Genomic DNA, 15,499 nt, shown 5'->3' with positions numbered 1-15,499 from the left:
ACCTAGAAATCCATCAAATGGATGTAAAAACTGCTTTTCTAAATGGTGATTTAGAAGAGGAAATTTACATGAAACAACCTGAAGGTTTTGTCATTCCCGGACAGGAAGACAAAGTATGTCGACTTGTAAAGTCACTTTATGGGCTTAAACAAGCTCCTAAACAATGGCACGAAAAATTTGACAATACAATGATGTCAAATGGTTTCAAAATAAATGAATGTGACAAATGCATATACTACAAAACTACCAAAAATGCGTATGTTTTGCTATGTCTATATGTAGATGATATGCTCATTATTGGAAGCAATAAAGACATTATCAATCAAACAAAGAACATGCTCAAAGGGGCATTTGAGATGAAAGACTTGGGATTAGTAGATGTAATTCTCGGGTTTAAAGTCACAAGAAATTCAAACGGAGTTATCTTAACCCAATCTCATTATGCTGAAACAATATTAGAGAGATTTAAAAATTACTCTAAGAGTACGGCAAAAACTCCGTTAGATCCCCAAATGCACTTGACAAAGAATTCAGGTGAAGCGGTTTCACAAAACGAGTATGCACGTGTGATTGGAAGTCTCATGTACTTGACCAATTGTACTAGACCAGATCTAGCGCATGCAGTAAACGTACTTAGTCGATATACAAGTAATCCAGGTCATACACACTGGAAAGCTATAACGAGGGTACTCAATTACTTGCGCTACACCAAAGATTTTGGGCTTCACTATGGTAAAGAACCAGCAGTTTTAGAAGGATACAGTGATGCTAACTGGATATCAGATTCCAAAAACTCAAAATCCACGAGCGGATATGTCTTTACACTAGGAGGAGCAGCAATATCATGGAAATCTACCAAACAAACAGTGTTAGCCAGATCTACCATGGAATCTGAGTTCATAGCCTTAGACAAAGCAGCAGAAGAAGCTGAATGGCTTAGAAATTTTTTGGAAGATATTCCTATGTGGGAGAAACCTGTCCAGCCATACGCATACATTGTGATAGTCAATCAGCAATAGCTCGGGCTCGGAATAATCTCTACAATGGTAAATCTCGTCACATCAGGAGACGACATAAAACCATTAGACAACTTATCTCAACTGGTGTAATCACAATAGACTACATCAAATCGGCTGACAACCTAGCGGATCCATTTACTAAAGGTTTGCCACGAGATGTTGTTGCTAAATCATCAAAAGGAATGGGTTTAAAGCCTATAACGAATGAGGATGCTTGATTGCAACCCTACCTATCATGACTGGAGATCCCAAGACGTAGGTTCAAAGGGAAAACAAAATAAAGCAGAATCTAACCAAAGCACTTGAGACAAAGTAGTCTCTTCCCAGCTCCTAAGATGAGAAAAGTGCTAACAAATGTGTAAAGGATAAGCATAAGCTTTTAATGATTTCATAGCTTCTAAGCGGAGTATTACTCAATACTTTTCATGGTCAATCACCTAATGAGTGTGAAATGGGGCCGTTTCTAGGAGAATGAATGCAAGGCTATATTCTCTAAGTTCACTCATGAAAACCAGAAATAGTTCAGGGCCACAATGAACACAATAGAGAACTAAGTTCTACGAGAAAATGAAGCTGTGTTATGCCTGTTGTCTCGGTCTACATAAAACACCGGTTGGTTCAAGACATCATGTTCACCTTCTGGTAAAGTAAACCCGACAGATATTAACTATGAGTGGTTCAAGGCTTAAAAACGCCACCAACTCAAACACAGTGAATTTTTCGCAAACACTCTCGATAAGTCTGTCTAATCTAGTAAGGATTATAATAAGTATAGTTTTTTTTTAGTCTATCGAGTCTGCATTTAGTCTGCATATATTTAGAAGAGTCATTTCTATTCATGTGGGGGATTGTTGGATCCATTAATAGCCATTAGGCTTTAATGAAATGTGTGAAAAGCAAATGACTTGGGCCTGTGAATTTAACAGCCCAAAGAATCATTATTTATGATGTAAAGGGACTTGTCCCACATCGCTTAGAGGAAGAGAAGTTGAGCAATATATATATGTTCACTTACCATGAAAGCTTAAACAGCTTGGAGAGAGAGGAGAGCTCCCACGCGCGCGCCGCCGCCGCCGTCCGGCCGGCTCGGCTCGGCGTGGGCTTGGTCTTGGGTCTTGGGTCTTGGGTCTTGGTGGAGGGCCTCCGGCCCAATAAGACTATTCTTTTTGGACCAAGTTAAGCTCAACGTTTTGCCATTTATTTTCAGATGCAATTTTATTTAAAACGACAAGTAGTTTGTCTAGAAAATAAAAACGTCATGCATTTTATCCTCTCGAAAGTTTTAAACGAGATAAGAGAGAGTCTTGAGGAAGAAGTTTCGGAACTCAACTTCCCTCGATCTCTGCGAGATTCTCGCCCACGTGCAGCAGCTGTTGCGGGAAGTGGGTCTTCTCCGTCTCTTTAAATTTTGCCTCTCCTCTTCCTACATTGGTTAACGTTTTTTCACATCAAACCAACAGCGAAAATCCCTTAGCGTAAGTCTTAAATTCGAGAGTGTTTCGTAGAGTTTATAGTTCGATAGAGCGATCACGAGTGAGGCGTGATTCGTCTGCCATGGTTGTATCCTGGGACTCTATATTCGTACAGTCCCGTCTCACTAACGGAGCGAATATTTTGAGTTAAGGAAAGAGATCATATCTCGATTCCATGTCTCTTTGCGAATACGATTTCTTATCGTTCTTGTATTCGTTTTTTACATTCATTTATTTCCTTAACATCGTTTTTATTCTATCGTTTATGTCAGTCTGGTTTTCCGGCTTCTACAAACAACATATGCAAAATCTTCGTGTCCACCACGGTGGAGAAGCAGAAGCAACTTATATTCCCCTTTAAACAATTAAAGCTCCTCCTGTTAATACCGGCATCGACCTTCAAATCTTAACTAAATTTTCACTTTTTCTTATTCCTCTGTCAAAAATAAACGAGAATAAAATATGGCTTTGAATGTGCCATACGCTTGTTTTTTTTTTTGAACTTTACCATATGCTTGTTACACTTATGCAAATCGAGCATCAGAGAAAGATAGTACAGCATGATTAACCCGGAATTCTTAGGATGAGGCTCTTAACGGAAGTTAAGAAACTGTTTCTTAATTTTTAACTAAAAAAACTAAGAACCGATTTTCAAATAAAGACTTTAAGAACCGGTTCTTAAATAAGGACTTTAAGAACCGGTTCTTAGCTTTTCTAATTAAAAGTTAAGAAACAGTTTTTTAACTTCCGATAAAAACCCACTCTAAAAACCCCGAGTTAATCATGGTCTTAGCGTCTCACTGCACAAAACATCTAAATGTAAGTAATATTGTTAAATATGTATTATATCTCGGAATCCAAATAACCATTCGTTTATTGGTTCAGTTCCGATTTGGTCTAGGTATCCGCAATGTTTAATAGTATATGAACCATTTGGATTTATAGTATTGTGTTTTCTAATTCGGCTTCACTACGGATATTTTCTGTTCAGTATGGTTTGGTTTTATATTTGCAAAATACTTCTGATCTAAAATACCAAAAACAGTTGCTATTACTTTAATTTCTTTTATTTTTTTATTCAAAATCCATTTTCTTGATATTGAAACACTAATTTTTTATTTATTTCTAAAAGCTACCTATAATTTTCTATCCCAAAAGTCGATCCTGATATCTTTTCTTTTCATTTGTCTAGATATTTACTTCAACACTAGTGTTGGAAGATGGTCTGAACTTGCATGTAGAATAACTGCTGGACTAAACAAAGTTCGACCAGACCGAATTGGTTTACTATATTTGATACAATTTGGGATGGTTTACTAGTTAATAGTTTTTCACACCGGAGGACTTTGGTGAACCATTGTGTTATATGCATTCTGTTTCTTGTCTTCTCTCTCTCATTGCTTATTCAATTTTTCAAATGGTTCTCTTCTCAAGAAAGTTAAAAGAGAAAGCAAATCTCACCTTCCCCACCAATTGCTCTCCAACGCAATGTCCCATGAGAATTAATACACCGTATGGATTAAACAAATTTGTTGAATTTTTCAAATAGTTATTTTAAAACAGAGAGATACTTTTCAAACCATAGAAACGAGCGAATATAAAGGCAGCGAATCTCATTACTTATTTTGTTCTTCCAGATGCATGTATGGCACCTAACCAAACCAAATTTACAACCAAAACTAATTTTGTTTTATTTCCACTTTTACCACCTTCAAAGCCCTATATTTATTTACCTTCTACCCTTTTTGCATAACATAAATATACAAAAGCACATTACATATTCACAGACTTACCATTAGTAGGACAAAACCTATATGGCCTTTTCTTCACCTAACACAAGCAAAAGGCCAATTCTTCGGTATATAAAAAAAGATAAGAGACAAAAGCTTGTCTTAGCTAAACCTTTGTGTGTAATCTTATAGATGAAGAAACTGGCAAATGAGCTTCTGTATTTTGGCTTTTAACACTTTTGCATCTTTTTATTTATCCCATTGGAGACCGGTGAGGGATTCCCTTTCTTCGCTTGGCGATTCTGCAATGACTAGATGCAGTAAGTGGAGGTGTTGATGGGCTGAAACTCTGAATGTTCTTCCCAATTCCAATGCTGCAACTTGAATCATCTGATTCCATCACAAGGTTCTTCCTTCCCTTTTCAAATCCTCTAGATGCTCCAGCAATCTTTATTTCATTTCCCAAAAAACACACATAAAAAGTAAAGTTTATCAGAAAATGATTATGATAAAGAGCTGCTATAAGAATGTGCAAGACAAATCTGACCCATATCAAAAAAATTTGTTCTTTTTCTGGACAAGATTAAACAGGAAAACGAAATGCTTGGAAACGTTAGGTGAAACTGTAAAAGAATAAACCAAATTTGAAGATGACCCATTTCAAAAAGTTTTCATCTTTTTACTCAAAAAGGCAATGAAATGGTAGGTGAAACTGTAAGAGATCCTTGTTACCCAATACCAAAGTTTCTTCCTTTTGACTTTAACACAAATGAAAAAGATGAAAACTGTACCTTGCAGCCAAGAGAGCAGAAGCGGAAGCTATCATCAACGAGGCTACGATAGCAAACCTTGCAGGTATTGGTCACACCTTTCCCGGGCCTAGGCTGAGGCCTCTCGTTCAAGAAGATGACTTTAGCACTATTGATCACATAAGTTTGGATCCCGGCTATATCAATATGCTTTTGTATCTCATTCACCCTTATAACATCATGATAAGAAGATCTCCTTATCTGCAGGACATATTCAAAACCTCAACAAAAGAAAAACCTTTTTTTTTTTTAATTTACTCTGAATTATCGCAAAAAGCTTACCTGAATGGTGTGATGATTCTTGTGATGGGCAAGACAGAGAGAGCAAAGCGGACCGTTGGTACAGTCTAAGCAGTACATGTTGCATTCACTCTTGTGAGAGTCTGCATGAAACTTGCAATGACCAAAGAATTTCTCCTGAAGCAGAGGTTTCAGCCACGGCGGCTGCCTGTTATCTTCCTCCTCTGGTCCACCAGCTCCCTACACCAAAACCAGTATTCAATCTTGATGAATTATTTCAAAAAATATTACATAACTATTTGGTTTATGTTTAAACATATCTCTGTTTTCAACATATCCCTTAAACAGAGCACTTCACTGATGAACCGTTTTACAGTTTTTCTTTCAAAAGGCGATTATTTTAGCCATTTTCAAAATAAAAATCACAAAGCCAGTCAAAATATTCAAATAAATGAGAGACTGAACCTAAAAAGACAAAACATGGCACATTTGGAGAACAGAGAGAAGAAAACTAGAAAACAAGAAAGAGGGTTTTGTTTAAAGTACCATGATTCTTCTGTTCTTAGGCTTGATTTCTCGGATGGTATTCTCTTGATCCTCGATCGCCATTTTCCTTAAGAAACCTAAAAGACAAAGTCTTTTTCGAGTAAACGCTTCGAATTTTTTCTATAGAGAGAGAGAGAGAAAGTGAGGAGTTTTGTTGCAAAGAAGGTTTAGAGAGAGAAGAATGAGGAAGGAAGGAGAGAAGACAGTCTCTCTCTTATCTTAGCAAAGTCGACCAACCAAACCTCCTTTGCCTTTCCTTCTGTTTCTCAATTCTGTTTAAAAAAACCTAATATATTATATTTACTTTTAAATTATGCCAATGTGAGGAAAAGTATTTTTCCATATCTTTTTGCGATATTCTCTTGAACAAAACAATATTACTCCCTAAGCATATCTTACAATGATATAACCACATTCCAACTAAGATTTTAAGTTCTATAAAAAAATGAAAGGATATTTTGGTTTTAATGATCATTTTCAGAGAACACTGTATGTATTTTATATTTTTAAATATATTTGTCATATACTGGAGACTTATTATCTTCATATGTTACTATTCCTTTCCGTTACATAGCCTTACCGCACACCATTATTGTTGGTTATTCACTCTGTTCCTAAATATAGAATGTTTAAAATAGTTTTTATGATCCAATAAACATGATGTTCTTAGATTTTTAGGTAGCTTTAAGTTTATGAAAAACTGTGTAGTCAATCAAATTTAATAATTCTATTTTGTATTTGGTTGAATAGTTTTTAATTTAAAATTTTAACTTCCATAATAAGTGTGTTTAGTTAAAAAATCTTATATTTAGAAACAGAGAGAAAGAGAGAAGTAGTATACATTAAGCATTTATGTATGAGATAAGAAATTTCCTTTCGTTATTAATATGGACTTAAAAATTTTATTTTTGGGAAAGTTAGTTTTTCGTGGTAATATTATATTAGCCAAGTGGAGAAAACTAGTGCTCCATTATTGTAGCTTGACATCTCATCTCTATCCTTTACAATCCCATTAAATATATGTGTAATATATTTCTATATTTAATAGTTTAATTTGCTTAAACAATTAATCCATCTCAATACAGAACCAACTAACAAAAACTCTTTCCGTGTCAAAAATAATTTTAATATAACATCCTTGGGGGAAGTTTCCTCAGGCGAGCTCGAGCAGGCGGGAACAACTAAAACCACATCTGGCTATTTCCATTCTTCGGTGCTACCTTTTTCTTTCTAAAGAAAAAGAAGAAGCCAACGCAGATCCTTATTCGCGGTAGCAGATATATATTTACTTTGATCCGAAATATAGTCAAATAGCATAACAGTTGGGGAACAAAAAACAGAGTTCTTTTTCAAAAAAAAAAAAAAAACAGAGTTTATAAGATAACAAAAATTACAAAATCATTTCGGAATTATATTATTTTCAAATTACTGTATGTGCATAGGAATGAGTTGGAACAAGTGTGAATCGCACTTTCTTCGCTATTATATTATTGGTGTTTATGTGTATTAGTGTATATAATAAGAAGATGAATTACATAATTAGATTCCATTGGTATAGCTTTTGTAGCGAGCAATAAGCGGCTCATCAATTGGACCTATTAACCTAATCCATGTGTACTTGTATATAACATTTAATATGATTAATTTATAAAGAGGAGATTGATGCAGAAATTTTGGTCAAAAGATGGGTGATTATATAATAACACACTCGTTTGTTTAGTAGTGCTTTCGTTTGGTTGTTGTTCCCATTTAATTAGGTACAACATAGCAAAGTCAGTACTAACTATTCCAGTATACATCACTTTTTTTTTTTTTTTTGTAAAACATCCAGTATACATCACTTGAAAAAGGAAATCCTATTTTGATTATAACAAAATCATATAGGCACATAACCTATTTTGTTTTATATACCAAAACATGTTTTTAATCGTTGTCATGCCTCAAAAGACAATCTGTAATTTCAAATATGAAGTTTTTTTATTTTCAAAAAGGAACTTGAAGTTTTGAACGGTGAAATTTTATATTGGAAGTTTCACTACTTAAAACTTCAAATTTGAAGTTTCATATTTTTATTTGTGTTTTGGTCCCTACAATCACACATCACTTTTATGATTCATAAATATTTTATTGTTTTAATCCTTAAAAAATTATATCTCATAAATATTTTAATTTTTGTTTACAGATTTTAAATTTTACACATAAAATTAAATAAAACTTTATAATAAAATTTAAAATATTTTAAACTAAATTTAGACAATAATAATATACAAAAGAAACTTAACAAAATTTTTTTTTAAAAATTACATAAAGACATAACTATTACACAAATTTAAATATTACAACAACACTAATAGTCATGTAAGTTTGATCTGGAACCTTCAAAATTTTAAATATTGTCCAATTTTTTTTTGCGTAACTGAAGGTGGTTGTTGTTGTTGTTTTTGATGTCTTTTTCGTACAATTTTTATTGTTCATATCGAATATATTCACGAGTATTAATATCATCGAAAATAAATTAGTCTTTTAACAATATTTTATGTTTCTACTTTCTTGTTCCGATTTAATGTATATACAAGTATCAATATCATCCGATTTCAACAACTTTTAGCTCGTAATCTACAAAGTAAAAATGAGGAGAACCATTTTTAATTCGAAATGCACTAATAGATCATGTATGCATTACGAACATTATTTTATGGAATAATATGATATTTTGTTTGAAGTTTAATATTAATTAAATTATTTTTATTTAAAATTTTATATTTTAATAGAATATTTTATTAATTAATATTGTTGTAATATATTTATAAATGTGTTAGTTATTTATAAAAGTTTTATGAATTCAAATTAGTTATGACAAATATAAGGTCCATATTATAAAATACAAATAGTTTTGAAGTTGAGTTTGAAGTTTTGATTTTGGAGAAAAACACTTTTAAATTTTAAATATAGAGTTTTGGAAACTTCAAAATAGAGTTCATTTTTGGAGATGCTCTAAACGTAAAATCATATTTGAATAAACTTTAACGAATAAGTTTCTCTTCTATACATATTGAACTAACCACAGTTTTTTGTTCTACTGAAATTCGATAGGTAAAACCTAGAATTATTTATCTAAATTGGTGACTTCTCATTATTATTACAATAAGATTCACTCATTTCGTTGTTAATTAGACCACCATGTTTTTTTTTGTTTTTGACCACCATGTTTCATGCGGATGTATAATTTGTTGACCCGATGATACATCATTGTTGCAACCTTATGATATACCTGTAGTCTCTGACTTTAACAATGACTATAATGTAGCATATAATAAGATAAAGACGACAAGTAAATAAAGTAAAGGAAACATATAATACCCATTGTATAGACGTCTAGGCCTAAGACGGATCGGATATCCGGGCAATTTTAAGATATCCGGATCCGGATCCTTATCCGGCGAATCCATAATTTTACTATCCTTATCCGGATCCGGGGTTCGCGGATATCTGGGTGTCGGATATCCTTCTAAAAGTTATAATATCCGGCGGATATCCGGATCAGGATTTGGATCCTTAAAATAAATAAAAAATAATATTAATATATATAAAATAATAACAATAATTTAAAAATAAAAATATATATAATATTTTTAATTATTTCTATGTATAATATTACAAAATTTACATAAAATATATATATACTATTATAAAAATGAAAATATATTAAATAAAATTAGTTTTTATATATAGATATTACTATTTTTGAAATAGTTATTAATAAAATTTACGGATCCGGATATCCGGACTAAAAAATCAAGATATCCGGATCCGGATTCGGCTTTGACGGATCCAACATTTTACTATCCGGATCCGGATTCGGCCTCTCTGGATATCCGGATTTTCGGATCGGATCCGGATCGGATCACAGATCGAATCCGGATCTCGGATAAAAGTTCCAGGCCTATAGACGTCATATGATAATAAAAGCATTTTATTCATTTGTCATGCATGATTTAGATGGAGGGAGATGCCAAATTGTTTTTTCAATAGAAAAGTTTGAAAAAATGAGATTATTTAGTCAAAACGATAATTTTTCATTGGTTGATTTTCTTCTTGTGGCAATTTTGATTAAAACGTATGCAATAAGAACGCAGACATCTTATTTGCGTTTTGTTGTCCATTGACTTTGAAAAAAAGGACGCACGCCACTTGACTTTCACATTTTGTATAGTCCCAATTCACATTCTTTCTTTTTTTCATAAATAATTTGTGTTTTTTTTTTCAATACTTGTTTTTGATGATCACATATTACCTATTTATTGTTTTTCTATTTCTATTCCTGAGTATTATTTCCCCTTACACACATCATTCCAACACAATGTGAACTGTGATATAAATGAATAATTTAAAACTTTTTATTTGTATTTGAAAGATTAATGTTTTACAATTTAATTCATGTGTTTGTTTTAATAATTTATTATAATTTTAAATACAAATATGGTTGGTATACAATTTATAATTTAAAAAAAACATATGTAAATATTTTTAAAATTTTAATGTGTGAAAACCTTAAAACATCAACAGAGAGAGAGAAGTATCATTTAATACATTATGATACTATGAAGCAATTATGTATTATTCGATAATACATTAATTAACATTATGCAGTACCTTTCCATGTTAATTTCAACAGGAATCGCTTTTTTTTTTGTGCAACGAAACAACAGGAATAGATTAAAATATTTTAAAAAATATTAACAGAAGTTGTTTTCTTGACATTAAAACAAAAATTTTACAAACAAAAAGGAAAAAAGAAGAATGGATTTAGTCAAAATTGAATCGCTTGGCTTGGACACGGCACGCCATATCTGACCCGACCCTGGTGGGCTTTCTCCTTATCCTCCATCCCCTTTTCTTTATTTGGTTTCTAGAGAAAATTGTATTTCTTTTTTCAGTTGTTTTTTTTTTGTGAAACTAAAATTAAATATGTACGAAAGAGATTTGAACTTGGGATATTATGGGTGCATAGGTAGAGTTCTTTTTCAGTTGTTAACCAAAATACAAACGAAACAAAGTGTAGACTCGGAAGGAGACTAGTATATTGCTACTCAAATTAAAAAAAAAGAATCATAGTCCAAATAATCTTCAGGCTTTAACACTTTACTTAGGGTATGAATGGTGACAAGAGAACGGCGATGAATAATGCATTCCCTAACGTTCCTAAAAAATATCATCATTCACAAAGAATAATTTTTTCTTCTCATTCCCTACCATTCATTTTTTTGTAAAGAAATAAAGAATAAAAATATTGCTTGTTAAATTTGAGAAGAAACAACTATTCATTTTCATTCATGAAATTTTATTCATTTACGTTCCTTTTCTATTCGTTCATGTTGTTTCCAGAATGGTCACTAGTCGACCCTTAGTGTATTTAACTTGGTAAATTTCATTTCAATTGAATTATTGGTTTGAAAGTGACCGGAACCAAACCGACCGGCTTTCATCTCACTAACAAATTGATGTCTACTGTCCTGTGGTCTGGTCTATAGTAGTGATCTTATTGATTTGTCGCCATTAGGCGTTTGAAGTTCGGAGTTAGAACGAAAACAAAGTCATTGACAGAATCTAAAGTTTTTTTTAATCAGTAAACCAAGTCAAATCAACCGGAAGTTCCAAAACCAGCTACTATGCACAAAGTATTAAAGTTTGATTTAATCTAATCAAAGTCACCACCAATATTCCCTTAGCACACCTAGAAGATGCTTCTTAGCTAATTAAGCGATCAAAAAAGCTGATAAGATACATGTCCAGATTGCTAGACAATTTCATGATGTTTTTAGTTTTTTTTGTGCAGAACCAGATGTAGACATAGCTTCGTCCAACTCTCTATCACGTGGTGGAGGTTTCTTCATGAGACTTATTAGTAATGGTTGCTTGTAAGGTTCTTCTTCTTCATGGTTCTTTTTAGCTTCCACTCGTTCGAGTTGAATTTGAAAATTTCCTTCTGTAAAATCATCACACACATAGACCAAGTAAGTACTCAGCTCCATGAGGTTAACATTAATTGAAGAAGGCATAAAACTCAGAATGGTACCCGGCTTTTTTGGTGACGAGCCTATCAAATAAGGAGAAAAGGCAACACCAGTTGTAGCTCTTTCAATGGCAAAACAATAATCTGCTTCTTTCTCAGTGCATGAGTTGTTGGAATCATCATCAGGATCATGCTGGTCCAAAAGCACTTCCATGGAAGATTCCTCATCACTAGACTCTTCAGATTGAGACAACTCATCATCTTCCTTAGGCTCGTCGGAGTGGGAAACAAAACTCTCTTCTGTCTCGACATGTAATAGGTCAGATACTCCCGCTGAGCCACATCCCTTTTTGGATACATTCTCAGAACTGATTTCAGATGAACACTCCTCGTTGCTAGGATCAGAGACAGACTTTGGCGAAGGATATTCCGAGCTAGTATCTTCTTCGGTCATTGGATGTAACTCTTCAATGGCTGTTGAAAACCATGGAGTCCCTTCTCTTGCATAGAAAAGAATATATGAATTTTGTGATAACACACAATCTTCATCGACTCTAGTGACCTACCAAGGTTTTTCAAAGTCACAACAAGAGACATGTTAATTTATTTAAACTGTTAGATCAATCAATCAATCAACGTTACTACTAGATGTATCACCTGTTTGTCATTAAACTTATGCCATATACTTGGGGCTGACCTCACAAAGGAAGAGTAATGACCATAAGCTAATGACCCAAAATGCTTCACAAGAGCATAAAGATAATATTTTGCAGCAACCTAAATTAAGAAATAAAGAAATGTGTTATCTTAGATAAATACAAATAATTCGAAGGGTGATGAGAGACAGTTTGACATACTTGGTCATTGCTCATATATGGTTGCAAGTCTAACTCTAACGGAAACTCGACATAGTTATAGTTCTTCACCATGAATAATCCATTATTCTTGAATCTCTTCAAGTGGAATGTGATAACCTGTGGCAGATTATGTAGCAAGAGTCGCTTCTCCTTTGAAACTTTTTCATCACAGTTATCACACTTCATTTGCTCTTCAAGTTTTTCCACGCGAGTAAAGGAATCTAGTGCACTTTGAAGGTTGTCAACATCTTCAATTTCCAAACTCAACCCAAGAGAATCTTCAAATGTCTCGGAAACATAGTCGCAGTTGCAGCAACGAAGCTGATACATGTTTCAAGAATCAAAATTTAAAACACATAGGAAAACTGCTGACAAAATATATGGTTAATTAGAGTTAACTTCTTACCTCACTGACGAGACGACCACCAAAGATATGTTGAACAAAGTTAACATCATTTCTTCGATTCAAACAACATATCTCCAACTTATTCAAAAACGCATGTAGAAACTCATGTGCGTCTTCTTGTTGGTAACGCCGGAAGTCAGGTGAAAAATCTGCATGTGATAGTAGTTTAATGATTAAATTCAGAGAAGTATATTACAAAAAAAAATATGATAAAAATATTATGACACGAGTTTTTTGATTTGTGGAGGATACATACAACGGAGATTGTTAAAGAAATACAACGGAGATATTGAAAATACTGAAGTCGTCTCGAGTGCAACACCGATGTGATATCGAAGAGCCCTTATCACACAGAACCTCTGGTTGCCTAATATCAGATCAAGTACAAGGTTATGTCAAAATAAGAAAAATAAAAAGCCACATTGTGAGAGAGTCAGTCTTACAGTTACAAGGCTCTTCATATTGGTATGAGTAGAGGCTCTCGATAAGAGGCACGGTGTGAGTGAAACATTGCAAGACCGAGTTAATGAAACAGCTGTTGCCTAGGTTCAAAAGTCCAGCACCCTATATATACGAATTGATGTCAAATTGTAATCAGATAAAACCCTAAAACTGAAACAAAAGAGAATCACAAGTTCAGAAAACATACAACACAAGTGGATTCCACGATCTTTGGAGGTTCTTGTCTGAATCTCCACAAGGGTTGGTTCCCTAAGTCAACATCAGTATCGGATCCAGGTGAAACATTGGGAGACCATTGTTGGCGATTATCTGGAGATTTAGACAAACTAATGTCCAAGTTTGTATCGTTGCTCTTAGAGTGATTTATAGGCTTGTTCATGACTTGAGCATCACTGCACTCGCCGTGCTCAAGACGTAACGGAGAAGGCGCGATTAGGGTTTCGTCCAACGGAGTAGAGAGAGGCTCATCCGAGTTTCGAGGCGGAACTGAGACCTCCTCCGTCGAGAACGAGACCTGATTATTACCAATCGACTCTTCTAGGGTTTCGACTGGGTTTGGTATTAACGGCGAACGAGGTAAAATAGATGAAGAGAACTCGGAATTAGCCACCAGCATCGTATTCAGACAAAACCCTAAGATTGAAAATTAGGGTTTGGTCGAGAAGTCGAGAACACTGATTTGGAGAAAGATCGTAAGCGAAGATGATAATAAGTTTTAGGAGAGGGTTTGAGTGGAGAAGGGAAATCGAGACGCCATCTTTTATCTCTAAAGTATAATATAGACGTCGAACATCTGACTGATACATATGCTTCTTATATACGGTACGTTTGTTTGAGGTCGGTGGTACACGTTTAGATTTTTTGACTCTAGTCAAGCCAACAATAGTTTTAATAATTTATTGGTAATATATACTAATACATACAAAACATTTATATTTAAATTTATTTTTAATATCTTAAAGTTACAGATTTTATACAAGGATAAAGCAATTTAATTATAGCACAGCCAACCATAAATTTTAAAACCAACTGGTAATATAAGTAACAAGTAATTAGTATCCTTGATTGATAATTTGATAGTAGCTTAAGACTCGCACAGTTGCGCGGAATGAATGTTATATAGAAAAATAATTTTTATCTATTCTTATTTATTTGTATTCATTTACGTATTCTGTATATAATTAAATTAGAGTACACACATAAAATCAAAACAATACATCATGTTTATTTAGGATACTTTTTAGTAAATAAATCAAAACAATCATTTTATTTATTTTATATGGTATATAACTAAATTTCAATGATATGGACATAGATATATAGTATATTTTAATATAAATATTTATTGTTGAGAATTCATAGTCATGTGATAAACACAAAATTTCTAATGTGCGATTTTTTGAATGCAAATTTCAAAATTAAAATATTAAGATTTCAATACTTTTCCAATACATATTTCAAAATTATTATATTTAAGTATTTTTCTATGTTAAGTAGTTTAATTTTAAACTATATTAATATATAATATGAATGTCTAGTAAATGAGACTTCATATTCATACGATTTATGATCATTTGTATCTTGTTATTACAAAAAAAAAGTTAAACCATTGATCACAAAATTTTAGTGTAAGATATTTAACGTTTTTAGTAATTTATTGTCGCTTTAAAAATTCAAAATATAACATATAAGAAAAAATTAATTTTTTTTATTATATGGTTAATGTGGTTGTTTAATATTTTTTAATAATATAAAATTAAACAAAAAAGAGCTAAGATAAAAAAATATTAATCAAAAATTATTATTCATAATCATTAATTGTCATATATACGTTAACCATATTAGACAATTTCGTAGCTTTTATTTAAGAAAAATGCGAGAATATTGTTTTGTACACTATTTATCAATTTAATATTTAGTTTAATAAAAAGTATAATATAAGTTA

General features: G+C 32.7%; 2 protein-coding genes across 2 annotated transcripts; both read right to left on the bottom strand.

Moving 5' to 3' along the window:
- Positions 1 to 4,087: 4,087 nt before the first annotated feature.
- BNAC08G11100D (protein RGF1 INDUCIBLE TRANSCRIPTION FACTOR 1) lies at positions 4,088 to 6,089 on the bottom strand. The gene is made up of 4 exons (XM_013871397.3): positions 5,817 to 6,089; positions 5,313 to 5,510; positions 5,013 to 5,231; positions 4,088 to 4,669 (listed from the first exon to the last, which is right to left on the bottom strand). The coding sequence occupies exons 1-4, from the start codon at positions 5,877 to 5,879 to the stop codon at positions 4,475 to 4,477; spliced, it is 675 nt and encodes a 224-aa protein (XP_013726851.1). The 5' UTR covers positions 5,880 to 6,089; the 3' UTR covers positions 4,088 to 4,474.
- Positions 6,090 to 11,389: 5,300 nt separating this feature from the next.
- Positions 11,390 to 14,872, bottom strand: LOC106430624 (ubiquitin carboxyl-terminal hydrolase 20). The gene is made up of 8 exons (XM_013871404.3): positions 13,742 to 14,872; positions 13,536 to 13,656; positions 13,349 to 13,459; positions 13,093 to 13,241; positions 12,687 to 13,007; positions 12,487 to 12,606; positions 11,893 to 12,391; positions 11,390 to 11,802 (listed from the first exon to the last, which is right to left on the bottom strand). Exons 1-8 carry the CDS (start codon positions 14,168 to 14,170, stop codon positions 11,624 to 11,626), a joined length of 1,929 nt encoding a protein of 642 aa, XP_013726858.1. The 5' UTR covers positions 14,171 to 14,872; the 3' UTR covers positions 11,390 to 11,623.
- Positions 14,873 to 15,499: the final 627 nt, after the last annotated feature.

The sequence above is a fragment of the Brassica napus genome, chromosome C8 (assembly GCF_020379485.1).
Source record: "Brassica napus cultivar Da-Ae chromosome C8, Da-Ae, whole genome shotgun sequence".
NCBI lineage: Eukaryota > Viridiplantae > Streptophyta > Magnoliopsida > Brassicales > Brassicaceae > Brassica > Brassica napus.
Note: the sequence above shows the minus strand (reverse complement) of the source record. Positions and strands in the feature narration are given on the sequence as shown.

Coding starts and splice junctions, on each gene's coding strand:
- BNAC08G11100D (XM_013871397.3), bottom strand. CDS start 5,879: ATGGCGATCGAGGATCAAGAGAATACCATCCGAGAAATCAAGCCTAAG. Junction 5,511..5,816: donor CTAAGAACAGAAGAATCATG/GTACTTTAAACA, acceptor GTTTTGGTGTAG/GGAGCTGGTGGACCAGAGGA. Junction 5,232..5,312: donor AGAATCATCACACCATTCAG/GTAAGCTTTTTG, acceptor TATGTCCTGCAG/ATAAGGAGATCTTCTTATCA.
- LOC106430624 (XM_013871404.3), bottom strand. CDS start 14,170: ATGCTGGTGGCTAATTCCGAGTTCTCTTCATCTATTTTACCTCGTTCG. Junction 12,607..12,686: donor CATATATGAGCAATGACCAA/GTATGTCAAACT, acceptor TTCTTAATTTAG/GTTGCTGCAAAATATTATCT. Junction 12,392..12,486: donor ATAAGTTTAATGACAAACAG/GTGATACATCTA, acceptor AAACCTTGGTAG/GTCACTAGAGTCGATGAAGA.